At 42.1% G+C, this 17468-nt stretch overlaps 1 protein-coding gene across 10 annotated transcripts in view; it reads left to right on the top strand.

The window, feature by feature from the left end:
- The first annotated feature begins 3098 nt into the window (after positions 1 to 3098).
- LOC105696685 (nuclear factor 1 B-type) overlaps positions 3099 to 17468 on the top strand; it is a 58375-nt gene continuing 44005 nt past the window's right edge. For 4 of the 10 annotated variants that reach the window (XR_001103739.2, XM_012419357.2, XM_012419358.2 and 1 more), the window contains exon 1: positions 3099 to 3538. Coding sequence is in view for 9 of the 10 variants with exons in the window: in XM_012419357.2 (XP_012274780.1) it covers positions 3458 to 3538 (81 nt within the window). In the remaining variant the exon portion in view is untranslated. Of the gene's footprint in view, positions 3539 to 11358; positions 11374 to 11504; positions 11891 to 13496; positions 13625 to 15359; positions 15656 to 17468 lie in introns of those variants that run through there. The other 6 variants (XM_012419351.2, XM_012419354.2, XM_012419355.2 and 3 more) reach the window with 6 other exon arrangements.

Raw genomic sequence — 17468 nt, 5'->3', positions numbered from 1 at the left:
CCCTTTAATCACGTCTCCATCGTACTTTTAAATCCGGGATTTATCAGGTCTGAATCATGGACGTAAGAATGACTACGTCTCCATCGCCCTCCTAAATCCGGGATTTATTGGGTCCGGATTCAGTAAATCGCACATCTCCATTGCATTAATAATTACGCAGATTCGATCCTGAGCATCGCGCTCGACCTTTAAATTTGGATTTACTGGATTTGAGCTCGATAAATTGGCATCGAAATTACGTTAATTGGCAACACTGGGCCGGACCCCTTGCAAGGCCTCTTCCCGGCTGGCAACACAGCAATTCGGGCTGCCACCATATCCCGTGCACGCGGCGACCATGGACATAAGAATAGTTGGATGGAGCCCAAGCCACAGGGGTAATCAGAAATGAGTTGGGAGATTGTTCACGGGCAGGGTCGTGCAATCGCGTTCTGTGCTGCCCCCCGGTGGAGGATGTGGACGGCTGACGCACTTGCCACCTGATACCCCCCAATGGCGGCCCCATTCAGGGATTCTCCTCATCTCTGTGATAACAAACATCTTTTAACATCTCTTACTAACAAGTCGAGGAAGATTTGCGGCGATGAACTACCTACGATGACTTGAAAATGAAAATGGATCCTGTTGTGATCAACCTAAACCTGGAAAGGGGCATAAAAGAACAGGCAAAACAGAACATAAAAAAAGAATCCAGAAAGTCTGAGATTAGACAGGGAATAAATTACTAAAAATCAAGAATATTAATGGCAGATCGATTTCGTTAAATTAATTGAACCGGTATTTTTCATATCACTAAGTAGGAAAAAGTACATTTAAATGTAGAAATATAATTTAACTGAACGTTCGCCGTCTGTTCTCCGTCAATCCTGACAAAGTGACACAGAAAAAAATAGGGGGGACAACGTTGCCAAAAAATGGATGGCTGTCCGTTCGACAGAACGGAAGGCCATCGTAGTTGCTCTTTTGTTAAGGAGCCGCTTCGGCATATAGCCTCTTTGACTCTTGCAGTCTCTTCGGGCAGAGCCCCTTACGTTTCGAATGCTTCGCAATCCCCTAAATTTTCGTAGTAAAAAAAATTCTGGCTAAAAAAAATTCCGGGTTTCTGACCTTGGTTCCATCTGCCTCCGCCTCGAAGTTAGCTCCGGATTAATTCCACCTCGCCATTCTCTAAATTGTTCACAACGTCTCGTCACGGCGGCTTATGCGGGGCAACTGCCGGTCCATCGGCCCAGGCCGCGACCGCTGGACGCGATCCAGCTCCCGGATTGGACAAGGCCGGGCCCAATGTTAGTTAGCTTTTAGATTTGCTCGCGGAGTGACTTTTTTTAATACGAAAATTTAGGGGTTTGCCAAGTGTTCGAAACGTAAGGGGCTCTGCCCGAAGACACTGCAAGAGTCAAAGAGACTATATGCCGAAGCGACCCCTTAAGAAAAGGGCAACTACGATGGCCTCCCGTTCTGTCGAACGGACAGCCATCCATTTTTTGAGCACGTTGTCCCTCCTATTTTTCTCTGTCACCTTGTCAGGATTAACGGAGAAGAGACTGCGAACATTCAGTTCGATTTCATTTTGTCGATTCTACATTTAAATGGATTTTTCCCTACTTAGTGATATGAAAAATACCAGTTCAATCAATTTAACGAGATCGATCTACCATTAATATTCTTGTCTTTTAGTAACTTATTCGCTGTCTATTCTCAGAGTTCCTGGATTTTTCTGAATGTTCCGTTTTACCTGTTCTCTTGTGCCCCTTTCCAGGTTTAGGTGAATCACAACAGGATCCATTTCTTTTTTCAAGTCATCATGGGTAGTTCATCGCCGCAAATCTTTCTAGACTTGTTGGTAAGATGTTAAAAGATGTTCGTTATCACAGAGATGAGTTGGGAGCAGATATGAGGAGAATCCCTGAATGGGGCCGGAGGATTTGCCTGCATAGCTGTACCGAACTCCTCAAACGGACTCGCCCACAAAATGTTATGAATGTAATTTTTTTTTTATCAATCTATACGATGCATATGTATACCAAATGAATATCCATGATGTAGATTAAACATCTTCGAAATCTCTAGACATCTACGATATACATATATATATATAATGTTTAATATGCGGTCATCTAGCCTTTCAGTATACCTAAAATAGTCTTCATAGATATCCGTGTATCGTACACGTGTTCAATAGAAATCGATATACGAGTATATTAGGTATACCAAACATTCAGTGGTGCCTGGGTACTATCATATAGTGAGTTAAATTGGAAATAATATAAATGTGAAAATGAACATATTCACATAATTACATTTCTAATTATAATCTGACAATTATTCCGCTTATAACTGCCCTAAATTGATTATTACATGCATTCAATTGAGTAGAAAAATACAGACTTTATCGATGAACATGGCATCATATATGTACATAAATCGTAGTTTTAGTATTAAATAGCGAGAACCGCGACAACATTTTGGGCAACCAAATACCACGTTACAAGTGCACCCTATCCCCGCTGGAGAAGGAACGGCAGTAAATCTAACGTTAACTCGCTCGCAGGCTGCAGCAACGGTGTTCGCGAGGACGACGGCGGTGGTGGTGGTAGTGGCGGCGGCGGCGCCGACGACGGCGACGGCGGAGGAAGAGACAGAGTCAGTGGTGGGTGGGGGCATCCGACTCGGAGGTAGGAGCAGTCAGGAACGGGGAAGCACGTAGGCCTCGACTCCGCGGAGGCCGGCTCGAGGACGGGCGGTCGTTTAGAAAAAACGAGGCGGTAGGTTTTCGGTGCGTCGGTCTATGTTGGCGTCGAGGCTGCGCTTGCGGGAGAGGGCCGTGGCGCGCCGCTGCGGGGTGGCGCCGACGCCGACGCCGCCGCCGCCGCCGCTGCCGCCGCCGCCACCGCCGACGCCGACGCCGACGCAGGAGTCGACTCCGTAGTCGGGGTGCTGGCATCTTCCCGATCGGGGCCGAGAGTACGACGCGCGAGTCCGTCTTGGCACACACCGGCGTCCCGCCAGAGAGTCTCTCGGAGAGTTCGTCGAGGCCGAGACCAGGACCGCAAGGCAGCCTAGTCGGATCGAGAGTGCGGAGCGTGACTTGCGTTAGATAGGATGCGTGTGCCTGGGTGCGGTGTGCCACCACCCAACCACGAGAAGAGGAAGAAGAAGGACCACCGACTGAGCGACGCTGAGATCGAGACTCGGCCGGAGCGCGACTCCTCTTGCCGCTGCATCTGCGACTGCGACTGCCAGGCCGGCTGTGGCGTCGACGCCGATAGCGTCAATCCGGACCCCAGCGAGAGCGGTTTCGAGAGCAATTGCGGTAGCGATCGAAGGTGGCAGCCGAGTCTTCGGGATTGGCCGACTCTCGAGCGTCCGGGCGCCGAAGTGGCGCGGCAAGAGCGCTTCCTCTCCTGGCGAACACCCTCAGTCGGTAGGAGCCTGTAGCCCGCCGGGACACCCACTCATGTTCATCCCGGATACCCTGAGGAGCTGCATGGTGGAACCGGATGTCTCGACTTACCTGCAGACCCCTTCCGTAGGACAGGTGCGCTCGAGGGTCCAAAACCGAAACTCGTCCACCTTCTTGCGCCACGCGCCGCATGGCTCGAGCTTTTGCTTCCGACGAGGAGTGCTTTTCGATTCTTTGCCACGATGAGTTTTCATTTGACGTTTGTCGTTCCCTTAGGAGGAATGCCTTTCGACCGTTCGCCTCTGACCTTTTTCTATGCGATCGAACATGAAAATCTTATTTTTCACACATGTGGTTTGTTATAGGGATTCGACTCCAAATTTCTTTCAAGGGGTGAAATCTTCCTTCAAAGTTTCGTTGAAAAATTCATATTTTTCCTGTTAAAAGCACTTGTGATTCGTCGATTTGAATTACACTTGCAAGGAATGGTCTTCAACTGTCTTGGATTTTTTTCCTTTTGAATGGGGATACCCCGATCGAAAAATTTACTTTCTATGCAAAATTAATTAGTTACGGGAATCTAAATGCTTTTTGTTAAAGAAATGTTTCGACTACGGTAAAATTGATTTTGTAAAAATTGTCACTGCTACAGCCCAAATGAGTTTCTCGATTGTTGGTAGTTTCGGTGTTAAAGAATGCCCGTGTTATGACCCAGGACGGCATTAAAAAAATTTGTTTAATGTGTACGTAACTAAGTAATTGGACTTTACATTGTATCTGTTCTTATTATCTGCGAACATTTAACGAACGGTTTTTTTTTTTTCTATTAATACAGTCCAGTGAGAGAAACAGTGATTAATATTAGTTCAATAATGGAATGATAAATGCCGATCAATTCAAGTTACTAATGCCCGGTTCCATCAACCTCGGTCAAAAAGCTAATCCTCGGTTACAATGAGTTGTACGTTCCACAACGTTTCAACGGCATGTTTTCTTCCATTTAGATTAACCAGCTAAATTAGATCGATTAACTACTGTTAATCGAACTTCAACCTACACACTGCAAAAACGCGAGGAAAACATGGATTAGATTGAGTATGCATTAACATGTTCTTAGGACGAAAGGATAAAGACGTTTTTGATTTGATTAACAATTTCTTAATGATCGAAATACGCTTGACAATATTTTATATTAATTCTTAACGAAAGAACTTTACATCGATTCTTCTTCATTTTTACTTCGATCGGAGTATCAGACAATCACGCGAACGCTTTCATCGACGATTCAACTTATTTTAAATTGTGTATACGATTAGTTAATCACGCTTTAAAAAAATATAGTGAAAGATTTACGTTTTTAACCTGTGATTAACTTAGTCGTAAACTTTAACCTACGGTTAGGTAATCAATGATTTAACCGAGGTTGGTGGAACCGGGCAGAAGTTATGTCAACGTTAACTCGAGTTTACAAGTAAACCAAGAGTACGGATTTATGAATTTTATCTTAACCTTGTAATTACGGTAATTTATCTATAGTAGTTCAAGTAAAGCTGTGCGAATTAGTTTCAAGATCTTTGCGCGTGTGTAGCAAGAAGGTGACGAAGGATATGCAAGTAGGAGAGAAAAATGTTTGTCTGCTGAAACTACAAGTATTTTGAAAATCAATGTATGACAATAGCTATATTAAAGATATGCATTAATTTTTGTCTCTAGCAAAGAATGATACAACAATGCTATTTATTGTTTTTATTAGCGTTCCACTTGAGGAACTTGAAAATTGGTTTTAGCAGATTTTCAACATTTTTTTTTCTGTACACGATGTAACCATTTTAACAACCTGAAATTAATTCCAGGATTATACAAATTAAATATTGCACGTTTATACGAATTTGTAGTTGTTGGAGAACCTGCCGTTTACGTGCAGAGTGGACAAATGTTTTCTTTAGTTTTGTTCAGAAACTCCGCTAGAAATTGATTACCTGTACCCTGAGAAAACGATTTGTTTGATTGAAAACAAATATGCTAAAACGAAATGTCGAGAAAAATTCTGTGCATTAAGATTCTTAGGTATCCAATGAGTAACACTTCTTATATCCAAAATCTTATTGCCAGTAAATCTGATAAGTGGCGTCAGGGGTCGATTAGGGGACCAAAAATGATAAGTCCACCCTCAGAAAAAAAAAGCTGGGGAACTGAACAATTTGATCCTATTAACACTATTTCTACCACGACTTTATGTATACTTATTTCGACCAAAAGGTTTCGATGAGCTGGAGGAAAATGATACCGCTAAATAAATTTAACAATTATTATACGAAAACTCAAAACATTAATTGAGAAAAAATTATTAAACTGAAAATAATTTCAAATTAAAATTTTAAAAGGTGTCTTTCGACACCTTTGGTAGAAATAATGTTAAAGCTAAAGTTTTGTTAAAGGAACGCAATGCATGGGTTGATTTACCATATAGTGGGGCACCGCACCTAGTTTTTAATAGTTGAGCATCCCCTTGACTTTTCTACGAATCTTGTAGCAACGGTAACAATATTTATAGTCGCTTGTTTGCATATAAGGTACTACTGCATCCCTAACTGATGCTAAGATATGTAAGCATGTCAATAGGGTTCCGCAGGGTTGGTTGTCCGCCGGCAAACATGGGTCCCTTCTTACCGAAATTTGGATTGGGGAGCGGAATCGCTTCCCCGATCCTCAAAGGGCATCAGTCGGGGATGGACCGCCGGACACGATACCCGCGCTTTTCCCCTTCCGACCGGTTAGCTCCCTGCCAGTCGGAGAGGGGGTGGCTCTTGGCCACGAAGGACGCTGGAAAGGACCTAACTACTTAAAATAAAAGGGAACGCGGGATATGCAAACCAAACGTAACTTTAATTAAATAAAATAAATAAAAAAAGGTAGCCGGACGTACAAATAAATGCGAGACCTCGTTCGCGTTTCGTCCCCCGATCGGGAACCCGGAAATCCTCCACGAGACGGCGCAAGAAATCTACCGTGGAGGCCCCTAAGGTGAAGTGAAACCCCCTTCAAATCAGTCGATTCGAATACAACACTTTTTTTAAGGGTATTAGACCAAACTGTCCGAAACTTTGACACGTCACTCCTGATCATTTAAGACTTGTCCTGACACATTCAAAATTTGGATTTTTGGAAAACATTTTTTAACTCAGTCCAGACCGGAACCAAAATGGCGTCGAGCTCTCATATTTCGATCGATATACAATTATCGAAGGCTCTGATATGAGAAACGAAAGGGTCAGGACAATTTTACAACAATTTAGAACACTCTGGTAATCGATAAACTCGCATTTAAACGGGATAGAGGCAAAAAAAGTGTTGTATGTGTTTCTATGCTAAAACGATGGGAATACCAGGTCTCGGAGGGAAAATTTAATTGACCTGGAAATCACAGATGGCGCAGGGGGTCCCTCTGCAGTCAATTAGGGCCCCAGAAAGCATGAATCCAGGGGATTTCTGGAGTTTTACTTCGATTTCTTGATATTTATTATACGAAAACGACAGGTGGAGTATGCCATTTGGTACAATATCCAATTTAATTCGACACAGCTGTCAATATAAAAACGAACGTCGGCAACGTAGGCATTTAGAAAAATCTTCTTTATCGACGTCGATCAAGTTCCTCGAGGTGTTTCACTTCACCCTAAGGGCCTAGACGGAGGCATTTAGAAAAATCTTCTTCATCGACATCGATCAAGTTCCTCGAGGTGTTTCACTTCACCCTAAGGGCCTAGTCGGACCCCGATCACGGTCCTCGGGCGCCTGGTCCCGTCCGTCCCTCCGGGTGGGCCGCCTCGGGGTGAACGTCGTCGCAGTCCTCGTAGGCCTCTGATCCTCCCACACACAACACGTCGCGATCCCAAACCGCGAGGTCGAAATGGGCCTTTTCCAACGTGTGTGAACGGACGCCTGCGAACCGAAACTCCAGTGCGGATTCAACGCAGACTCAGGGGTAGGATCGCGAGGACACCCTTCCATTCAGCTGGTGAACGCATCAGTGTACCAGTTCATTTTCTCTCAGGGTGCTATTCAATTTGAAAAGACGATTCCCTCTCTCTCTCTCTAGATTGATGATTTTCACCATTTATGAGTATCATTGCCCCCAATTTCTGCTAAACGATGAATAAGTTGACCGATAAGGAAAGGAAGAGGCTGAATAGGATCGCAGGGATAATCGGAAATTACTCCAAATGGCGGAGTGAAACGTAAAGGTACCGACACGTGCAAGCCAGTGCACGTGTCGGTACGCAGTGGACATTCACGTGCTGCATGTCCCAATGCGACGTGTTTATCATCTCGATAACACGTGTACCACCCTTGGGACGCTTTAGTTGATTTTATACCGCCTGCAAGTGTGATAAACAAAATAATCGTCGCTCTTCAATGTAGCAGAGTAACATCCGATTACGTTAAAATGAGATGAACTTTAGGTAGACATTCATCGCCGTCTATAAAAGACTACAAGTAACGTGTTTTACACGTGACATTTTCTTCCAAATAGGAACACCATCACGCGTTAAGCACATCAAATCGCATTCGGCGTACGACATCGAATATGATACCGACAAAGAGGGCAAATGTTGAATTTAATGGGCCACTCGGAGGTTAGTTTAGGTTCCTGTCTATCCATTCCCGTAGCAATTTCTATAGGTACGGTTACGTGTATGTAACGTCCTGCCAGACGGTGAGGAGTTTGGCTATCGATCGCCTGCAGCAGTAGCAGCACCGTGGTCGCCTCCCTTTTCCCTTCTCATCAGTATTCTTCTTCTTCCAACCCCTTGCCCTCTCCCTCTCCGCCCTAACCCCTCCCTTCCGCTCACTCTGCGTATATCCACTCTGTAGTCCATTGCTTCGATGGCATGAATTTCAACATGGACCACGCGAGACATATGTATCCGTACAATTTTATATCGATTGGTCTGTATCATCGATTCATCGGCTGAAATTACCAACCCGCAAAAAAAATGCCAAACCATTGCGTCTGCAATCGCATAGGGGAGTTTAGTTAACACTATTTCTACCAAAGGTTTCAAAAGACACATTTTACAATTTTAACTTGAAATTATTTTCAAAGTTTAATAATTTTTCTCTCAATTGATGTTTTGAATTTTCGTGTAATAATTGTTATATTTATTTAGCGGTATCATTTTCCTCCAGCTCATCGAAACTTTTTGGTCGAAATAGGTATACACAAAATCGTGGTAGAAATAGTGTTAATAACCTTGCAACGGGTAAAATCATACTATAATTGGGGTTACTGCTGCTAGATAAACCTTCTATTTCACCGTGATTATTATAATCTCTTCGTATAGTTAATATTAATAATCGAAATGTTGATAACTCCTGCACCTTTCAAGGGCAGCGCCATGGATACGGTACCAATTGGCAAGGTTACATATTCCATGTGGTTTCACTTCCCACGGTATTTTAATCATGTACTTATAGTAATTGTATCCAAAATTATTTTTTTCTCCGTGGTTTATACCATCGATACATTCGTTCAAATTACCAACGCGGGAAAAAATGCACGATCTAGCTCGATAAAAATATCGTGTTCTCGAAAGGATATTTTTCTTTTTTTTAACTAAACATTTAACTATTATCCAGATATGTGCCCATAATTATGAAAGTGGTCTAAGTCATATATTTTTTGTTTCGAAATTACATTGAATTAATTTCGTTTGAAATAATATGGCGTGAAATAACTGATAAACTCATTTTTTTTTTTAATTTTGACTTAGACCACTCATAATTATGGGCACATATCAAACCTTACAGTTCGGGGGAGAAAAAGCAAATCTTTATTTATCTTTATCCGGAGGATAGCTAGGGAGGGTAGAGGGTAAAAAAAATCGAGCATTAGTGAACGCTTCCTGCTGAAGAGGGTTAAATGTACGAAAGGAGGAAGTTTTGGACATACGCCCAAAATGCGATTCCGGAAAACAAAGTAAGCCGGAGAGATATCAAAACCAGGATGTATTTTTACGAGATCGGTTTTGTCTTGCGAGCATTAAATCGTTAAGAGATTCGCGATTGCGGATGTGACCCGCTATTGTAATATTTCATTTGCCAGGCATATTTAGTTACGAATTCAATTGCCGCAATCGACCCTGGTTGAAACGGCGAGTTTGAAGACATCGTCAAGCAGGCGTTCCACATCTCATCGTGTAGACATATTATAGGTAGATGTTTCGCATTTTCAAGATATTTTCGTGGTCTCGCAGGGTCCTTATAATATACTAACGAAAACGTGTGCGTCGTGCATATAGGACGACGCATCGGTGTTCTATATTTAGAAGATGCACGTACATCGAGGGTTCTCTGTAGACAAAAACGTAGCACATACGATTAGTTATAAAGCAGTTCTATATCATACGAAGCACTCTATATATGCGCGAATGCTCTAAGGTGATATTAAGGTGATGAGAAAGTGGCCTTTGAGGTGTCAAATTATTTATAAAATAATTCCTCGAACTGGGTACACTCGAATCGCTTGAAATTTTACTCCGCGAAAATGGACGCCCTAAGAGCGGCCATGAAATTTTATTTCTTATATATTTTTCTATTAACCATGGACGACACTATGCGCCTTTGTTGATACACGAAATCCCCTTAGCTTCATGCAAGAACTTATATGACAGACGCTAGCTTCAAAAAGTTAAGTTGTTTGGTTAAGAATGAATATAAAATATTTTCAAGCGTACTTCCAGCGTTAAGAAATTTGGAATACAATTAAACACGTCTTCATCCGTTTTGCCATAAGATGTTAATACATCCTCAATGTAATCCATGTTTTCCTCGCGTTTGTGCAGGTTTTAGGTTGAAGTTCGATTAACCGTAGTTAAACGATCGAATTTAGTTGGTTAATGGAAACTAACCCGCCGTTAAAATATGCCGAAACGTGCAACTCGTAACCGAGGATTAACTTTTTGACCGAGGTCGCTGGAACCGGGCATAAGTGTGCCAATTCGTACAATTCTCAATGTAGTACGACAGAGATATTCGCCTCAAATAAATCTAAACGTCGGTAATGCGGCATGCTGTTTCAGGTGGTACACCAGGAAGGCAATTCTTATTTACCGACTTCGATTAAATTTCCCGGCGCCTTTCACATCCCCTTACATTCATAGGGAGGGGCACGAGGTGTGGCGGTGCACCGCAGAGTGAATACAAACAAGCATGGATCTAGGAATAAAGTGTTACTATAAAAGTTACTATAAAAAAAAAAACTATAAAAGTAGACTCTGGAAGAGGGGGGGTTAGACCTATATGAGAGCTTAACTTGTACCAAGTAGGGCCTACACGACTTATCTCGGGAAATAGAACGGAAAAGGGTTGACATAGATTGCGCAGGCTCAAAGAAGGGCTAAAATGTCGGCGCGAGTAGTCTCTGAACAATGTGCTGGGAACGTGCGTTTCGGTATAATAGTTTAACGTTTCTGGGGAGACTCGGTATCGGGAACACGGTTGGTTGATCGACCTTGGTTCCAACGTGGTAGACCGAGAATGTTTTGGTGTTAGGTCGGAGATCACAGGGTTAGACCTATATGAGAGCTTAACTTGTACCAAGTAGGGCCTACACGACTTATCTCGGGAAATAGAACGGAAAAGGGTTGACTTAGATCGCGGAGACTCAAAGAAGGGCTAAAATGTCGGCGCGGGTAGTCTCTGAACAATGTGCTGGGAACGTGCGTTTTGGTATAATAGTTTAACGTTTCTGGGGAGACTCGGCATCGGGAACACGGTTGGTTGGTCGACCTTGGTTCCAACGTGGTAGACCGAGAACGTTTTGGTGTTAGGTCGGAGATCACATCCGGCGAGGCGACGAGAGTCAGCAGCCCGGGTCCCAGGAACGTCCGCTGGTGGTGGTGGTGGTGGTCGTGGTGGTGGTTGTACCGAAGCTCTCATCGCATTGCGTCGGTTCGAGGGCAAGTCTAGTAAGCTAGGACAAGTGCTATAAATAACTGTTTAGGGTGCCGTACCTGGCCGCGGCGCGGCGCGTCGCGGCTCGTCGTGTCGCGTCCGTCCAGATACGCGGCGCCTCGTCTCCCGGCGTCTCAGTGCCGTCGCGACGACCGACCGTTTCTTGCGATACGGAGATTCTGCGATCGATCTCTGGCTCCGATCCGAAGAGCGACCGCGCGTGCTCTCGTTGCCGAGATTTCGGGATCCTCTCTCGTGAGCGCGACTTGCGATCGGTTGGTGCTACCCCTTAAAGGGACGAACTCTAAACACTCTAGAAGACGTAATTACGGCAAGAAGTTAGTTGAAATGCGAGGCCCGTTAAATGGACCGAAGTACTCCTCCCGATTTCTCTCTTCGGTTCGATCGGAATCTAATTAGTCGCGGTTCTGTGTTCGGGCGCTGTTGGGGCCGCCAACTCGAACGTTGTGGCAGAAATTTCCTCTTTCCTCCGTACGTTGGACCCGGTTCCGTATATACGGGAAAGTGTTGGTGGGTGGAAAATTTTTCCTAAATTCGGAAGGTGTAGGGCTAACTAACGCGATCCTGAATTTCATCCTAAGTGGAGTGCCCTTGATTCTTTGCACTTTTCTCCCAACTTGGGACTGGATACTTACCAGACGGTTACCCCGAGAAAACGATTTCTTTCATTGGTAACGAGCATGTTTGGATGAAACTTAGGTTTCCTTTGTTATACAGTGGAACGGTGGATATTTCATTGAAACATATTTGCCGATTGACCATATTTCTTTGATGTAATCGAATGATTTGCTTCGTTTGAATTCAATATATAATATGTTTCATTTAAACGAACATTGTAAGAGACGGAGTGATTTTCTATTAACGGAGGCAAAGGAGCTCGGATGTCCGGCCAATTTAAGAACGTGCCGTTATTATAACTTTTTCCCTCCTTTGAGGGACCATATTGTTTCCGCGGGCAACAATCCGAATTCTACAAAAGGTGTGAAGTGTATGGCCCATTGCGTGCAATCGGTTGAAAAGAGTAAAGAACTGTAACCTAACAATTATTCTTAGAATGATTGCTGTAAATTATTCTCACCATATTTGCAATTTAACCGTTTACATTCCGATGTAATGACACTTATAGTCTCTTGTTACCGACATTTATATTTACGTCGAAGCTCGGTACACTCTACGTTGGGAATTATATAAAATGAAGCATTCCATATGTCATTTCGGTAAAATAATTATAGAGATCGAAGTAAAACTGTCGAAAATCCGTGGATTCAAGATCTTTGATATTCTAACGGACCAACGTCGCCATCTGTGACGTTTAGCCGGAACTAAATTCTTACTCTGAAAACAGGAATTAGCCACGGAACAAACCATTCTCTTGCAATCGTTGGTGAAAGTATTTTCCATATTTTCCCATCTCACTCGGTAATATTCCATTTCTACGGTATTCTAAATTGTTCAAGCTAGGTCCTAAAGCTCTTCATTTTCGATTTTAATCCCGCAAGAGACGTGAAACATCGAAAACGTGTAAACATCGAAAACGGCTGACTCTTTCATATCACCTTAAGACCACGACATTCGAGGGTGAATTCAAATGAAGCAAATCATTTGATAGCATCAAACAAATAGGGTGAATCGAGAAATATGTCGGAATGAAATATATCTGTTCTACTGCGTAACAAAGAACAAAATACATTTCACTCAAACGTATTTGTTTTCTGTCAAACAAGTCGTTTTTTCAGGGTATACCGTTCAGTATTCTTATTAAGATTTTCGATAGATTCCTAATACATACCGATCTACGTTAAGAAGTTACTAAACGAGCACAGTAATGACTGAAACCGTTTATAAGGAAATATTGTTAAAAAATGGCACGTTTCCCCGGGTTACCATACGATATGGAAAGGATTTCCCGAAAGTCAGAAAATTCTAATCATACATTCTTCTCCGTGCAAACGGGAATGTTAATTAAAAAGAGTATAATTTAGGGGAAACTAACAGTAACCAAATAAATTAGCGTTTAAGTATCGTGCTCCGGCAAAACAAGCAAACGGTGAAACGATCGAATGGTTAAACGATAGTTTCGTGTTGGTTCCATACAACAATGTTGTTAACGTTGCAGGATCAGTGTTTTAGCACACTATTTGACCCGTGACAGCACTCATCGACATCGCAGGGTCTTTACTACATGGACTCTTATTTGAATCTTACCCTTGAATTCGTGTGTGAGAAGAAAAAGTACGGCGTATGGTAAGTATTGCCGTCAGATGGCGACGTCTTATACGGCTTAACCGCGAACGACATATACTTGAAGAAACCTTTTTAAATGACGTAGAGTAGAAGAAACATAAGAACAAAGATTCAGGCGGTTATAAATCTACAAACAAGCGATCCGTATCATTTGCAAGAAAGCTTCGCAATCAATCGGCGCTGTCGAAACTAATTTGAGCAAAGTTTTGTCGCAACGTCCAGTAAAAGTTGATTTAACCAGGCCGCAATGTTAAACGGTTGTATTAGTAATATTGTGGCAGTTACTAAAATTAAATTATAATAACATATTGCCATGAGCGTTGACAATATTTAAAGGGTAAGCTAATTATTCCAAAGTGGTAAAAAACTTGACTGAAAGTACTGTTGTCGTAGAAGATTCGTAGAAAAAGCAGGAGGATGCTCAACTATTAAAAAGTAGTTGCAGCTGCTAATTTATGGTCAAACGATAAATTGTGTTCCTCTAACGAATGTGGCTTCGACAGGGGCTAATTGTCCGGTTTATCAGTTTTTTCTTTCTCTCAGGGTGACTAAATCCACAAGACACACGATGTTTCATTCACTCGAACGTAGCGGTAACATTGAAATGAAGTCGACTAATGATGAAAGGGCGCGGGCAGATCTTTGACTCCAAAAGTATGGACTGCTAGCTGCCAACTTCACAGAGGTTGCCAAGATTTCAGCGCCCATCGTATACCAAGAATTAACAATTCAGTGTATCCGATAGTTGTCAGTTTAGGGGGTTACATATTTCCAGCGGTCAGAAATATTCATGGTTTTGAGGAATTCTTTCAATACCTGAACTACCGGCGGATCTTTATTGTCTTCGGTGGGTCTTCTGAATCCAGTCAACTTGACGAGTTTGGTAGCCCTAGAGTTAAAGGTGTTAATGATTAAAAGGCAATTGCTGTGTTTAATGGGTTTATTAAAAATATCTTTCTCAATGATTCTTTTTCCGGCCTTAAACTTGTAGATGACGTTTAGAACCCTGCATAAGAATACGCCGTCTCGTGGTTTACACGATTTCTTTTCTTAAAAACGGTTGGATTTGGAAAATTCAAGGAGAATCTTCTAATGTCACGTAATCGTTATAGTTTATGCGGGCAAACTTTTAAATTTCGAAGAAAGTAAACGATTTATCACGATTTGAGATGAGAATTTCTTTTTTAATCGCAAACTGTGCTCTTTAATCGCCATTTTGGTTCTGGTCTAGGCAGAGTGAAAACTTTTTCTTTGAAAATCCCAATTTCGAATGTGTCGAGATAATTTTTATCTGCTCACGAGTCTTGTAGCAAATGTTAGGACGGTTCGGAACAATACCCTTAAAAAAAGTGTCTTATTCGAATCGACTGATTCGAGGGGGTTCCACTTCACCTTAAAGAGATATCCTAGTGGCATCCGAGGGGTAGATCGTTCGCTAAACTTTTCTCTGAACCGGGTATACCAAATCGTTTAAAAAATGACAACGTGAATGTGGAGGCTCCAAAGAAGGTTTCGATATCCATGAAACTTCCTTTTTTATTAAAAGAAACCATGGAAATATCTACAAAGAAATTGAAAAAAGAATTGAAATTTCATGGGGGTCAGGACCTACCTTAAAGCCTTCACGTTCGCCTTATGAAGTCTGAAAAAATTCGGTACACCTAGTTCGGAGATAGATCTCATAAACGAGACCTCTCTGGTGCCACTTTCGCATCCCCTTAACTCATCCTTGTAGATCCTTGGTTGCAACGAATAGGGATATAATTGGGAAGAAAAGTGCAATTTCGAGGAAGATGCGTTAAAGAAGTGCGGAAGTGCGTTGGGTGGACGACGGGGGTGTGGGGTGAATTGTGCCATCGGAATCGGGTAGCCAATCAGATGAGGCGACGATCATCTAGGGAGAAAGGGACGGAGAAGTGCCGCGAGCATCAGGACTGTCGCGAGCATCGGTGCTTTTGACAGCCCGAAGTTCGGAAGGATAGACTGACGGCCGAGTGGCACAGCGGCCGCAGTCCTTGCGGATACTCGATGGTTAGTCTTCACCTTAAGTTTGCTTATACGAGTTCCGAGAGAGAATGAATGACGTTTAAGGTGAAGTGAAACACCTCGAGGAACTTGATCGACGTCGGTAAAGAAGATTTTTCTAAATGCCTACGTTGACGACGTTCGTTTTTATATCGACAGCTGTGTCGAATTAAATTGGATATTGTACCAAATGGCATACTCCACCTGTCGTTTTCGTATAATAAATATCAAGAAATCCAAGTAAAACTCCAGAAATCCCCTGGATTCGTGCTTTCTGGGGCCCTAATTGACTGCAGAGGGACCCCCTGCGCCATCTGTGATTTCCAGGTCAATTAAATTTTCACTCCGAGATCTCGTATTCCCATCGTTTTGGCATAGAAACGCATACAACACTTTTTTTGCCTTTATCACGTTCAAATGCGAGTTTATCGATTACCAGAGTGTTCTAAATTGTTGTAAAATTGTCCTGACCCTTTCGTCTCTCATATCAGAGCCTTCGATATTTGTATATTGATCGAAATATGAGAGCTCGACGCCATTTTGGTTCCGGTCTGGGCTGAGTTAAAACATTTTTTCCAAAAATCCAAATTTTGAATCTGTCAGGACAATTCTTAGATGATCAGGAGTGACGTGTCAAAGTTTCGGACAGTTTGGTGTAATACCATTAAAAAACAGTGTTGTATTCGAATCGACTGACTTGAAGGGGGTTTCACTTCACCTTAAGGTGATATGAAAGGGTCAGTCCACAACAAACAGGCCAAATCGTGAAAGTATTCACCGAATTGGGTTTATCGATTCGTTTCTAATTTTACCACGTGAATATGCGCTGAGAGTTAAATGAACTATTTTCTACCTAGATATCATAGTTCAAAAAGGACTACTTTTTATCGTAAAGGTAACTCTTTTTTTCTGAACTAAGAGATCCAGAAAGGGTTTCTGTATTCTTTTACCTTTTGGGGGGAGTAAAATCAACTATTCTACGTTTACTATACTTTCCTAGCAAGAATAAGACAACTTTTTACAATTTATACCGTAATATTTCACATTATTATTGTTAATGTAGCTGATATATCATCGTATATTTTACATGCCCATATGGTATTGTTAACTGTCGTGAATAGTCCCGTTAATAATTAAATCTTTTTCAAACATAATTCGTTGTAATTATTGACGTTTATTAAACTTGTTATATTTGACCTGTTTATATTCTTGCATGTCTTAGAGTCAGGTAGGGATGTAGTAGGATCTTATATGTAAACGAGCAATCCGCTATATTTGCGAGAAAGCTTCGCCATCTATCGGTGTCGTCGAATTTAATTTGAACAAAAACAAGAAATTTGTAACCTTAATGAATCCATTAAACATACCTAATGTCTTCTAATGGTTCTTTTAATCACTAACACCTTAATAAAAGATTCCTCAAAAGTATTGATTTTTCCGACGACTGGAGATACGTAATCCCCTCTAAAGGAAATATAAATTGCCACTATTTCATGAATTTTTAAAGCGATAAAACCTAATCTACCTTTTAATGGAAGATTCGGTTAATGTATGTACCCAGTTCAATAGTGAAAAATCTGTTTCCCTCAATTACAGAATTAAAAATGTAGAAATTGTTACAATTGACCCCGGTCATCCCTACTACAAACTAAGTTAACAATCACCTGTGTTTATAATGACACAGAAATCTAGGCGAAATTCATGCCAGAAGATAATGCCATTGACGTACAAACGTATCCGATAGGTTTCCATGGTGCCAACAATGAAAAAGATCCATGGCGAACATGAAATGTACGGATATGGCGTACGATCGACAAGC

This window comes from Orussus abietinus, unplaced genomic scaffold (assembly GCF_000612105.2).
Source record: "Orussus abietinus isolate OABI.00-Male unplaced genomic scaffold, Oabi_2.0 scaffold23, whole genome shotgun sequence".
Taxonomy (NCBI): domain Eukaryota; kingdom Metazoa; phylum Arthropoda; class Insecta; order Hymenoptera; family Orussidae; genus Orussus; species Orussus abietinus.
The sequence above is the reverse complement of the archived record's forward strand: the minus strand, read 5'-3'. Positions and strand labels throughout refer to the sequence as shown.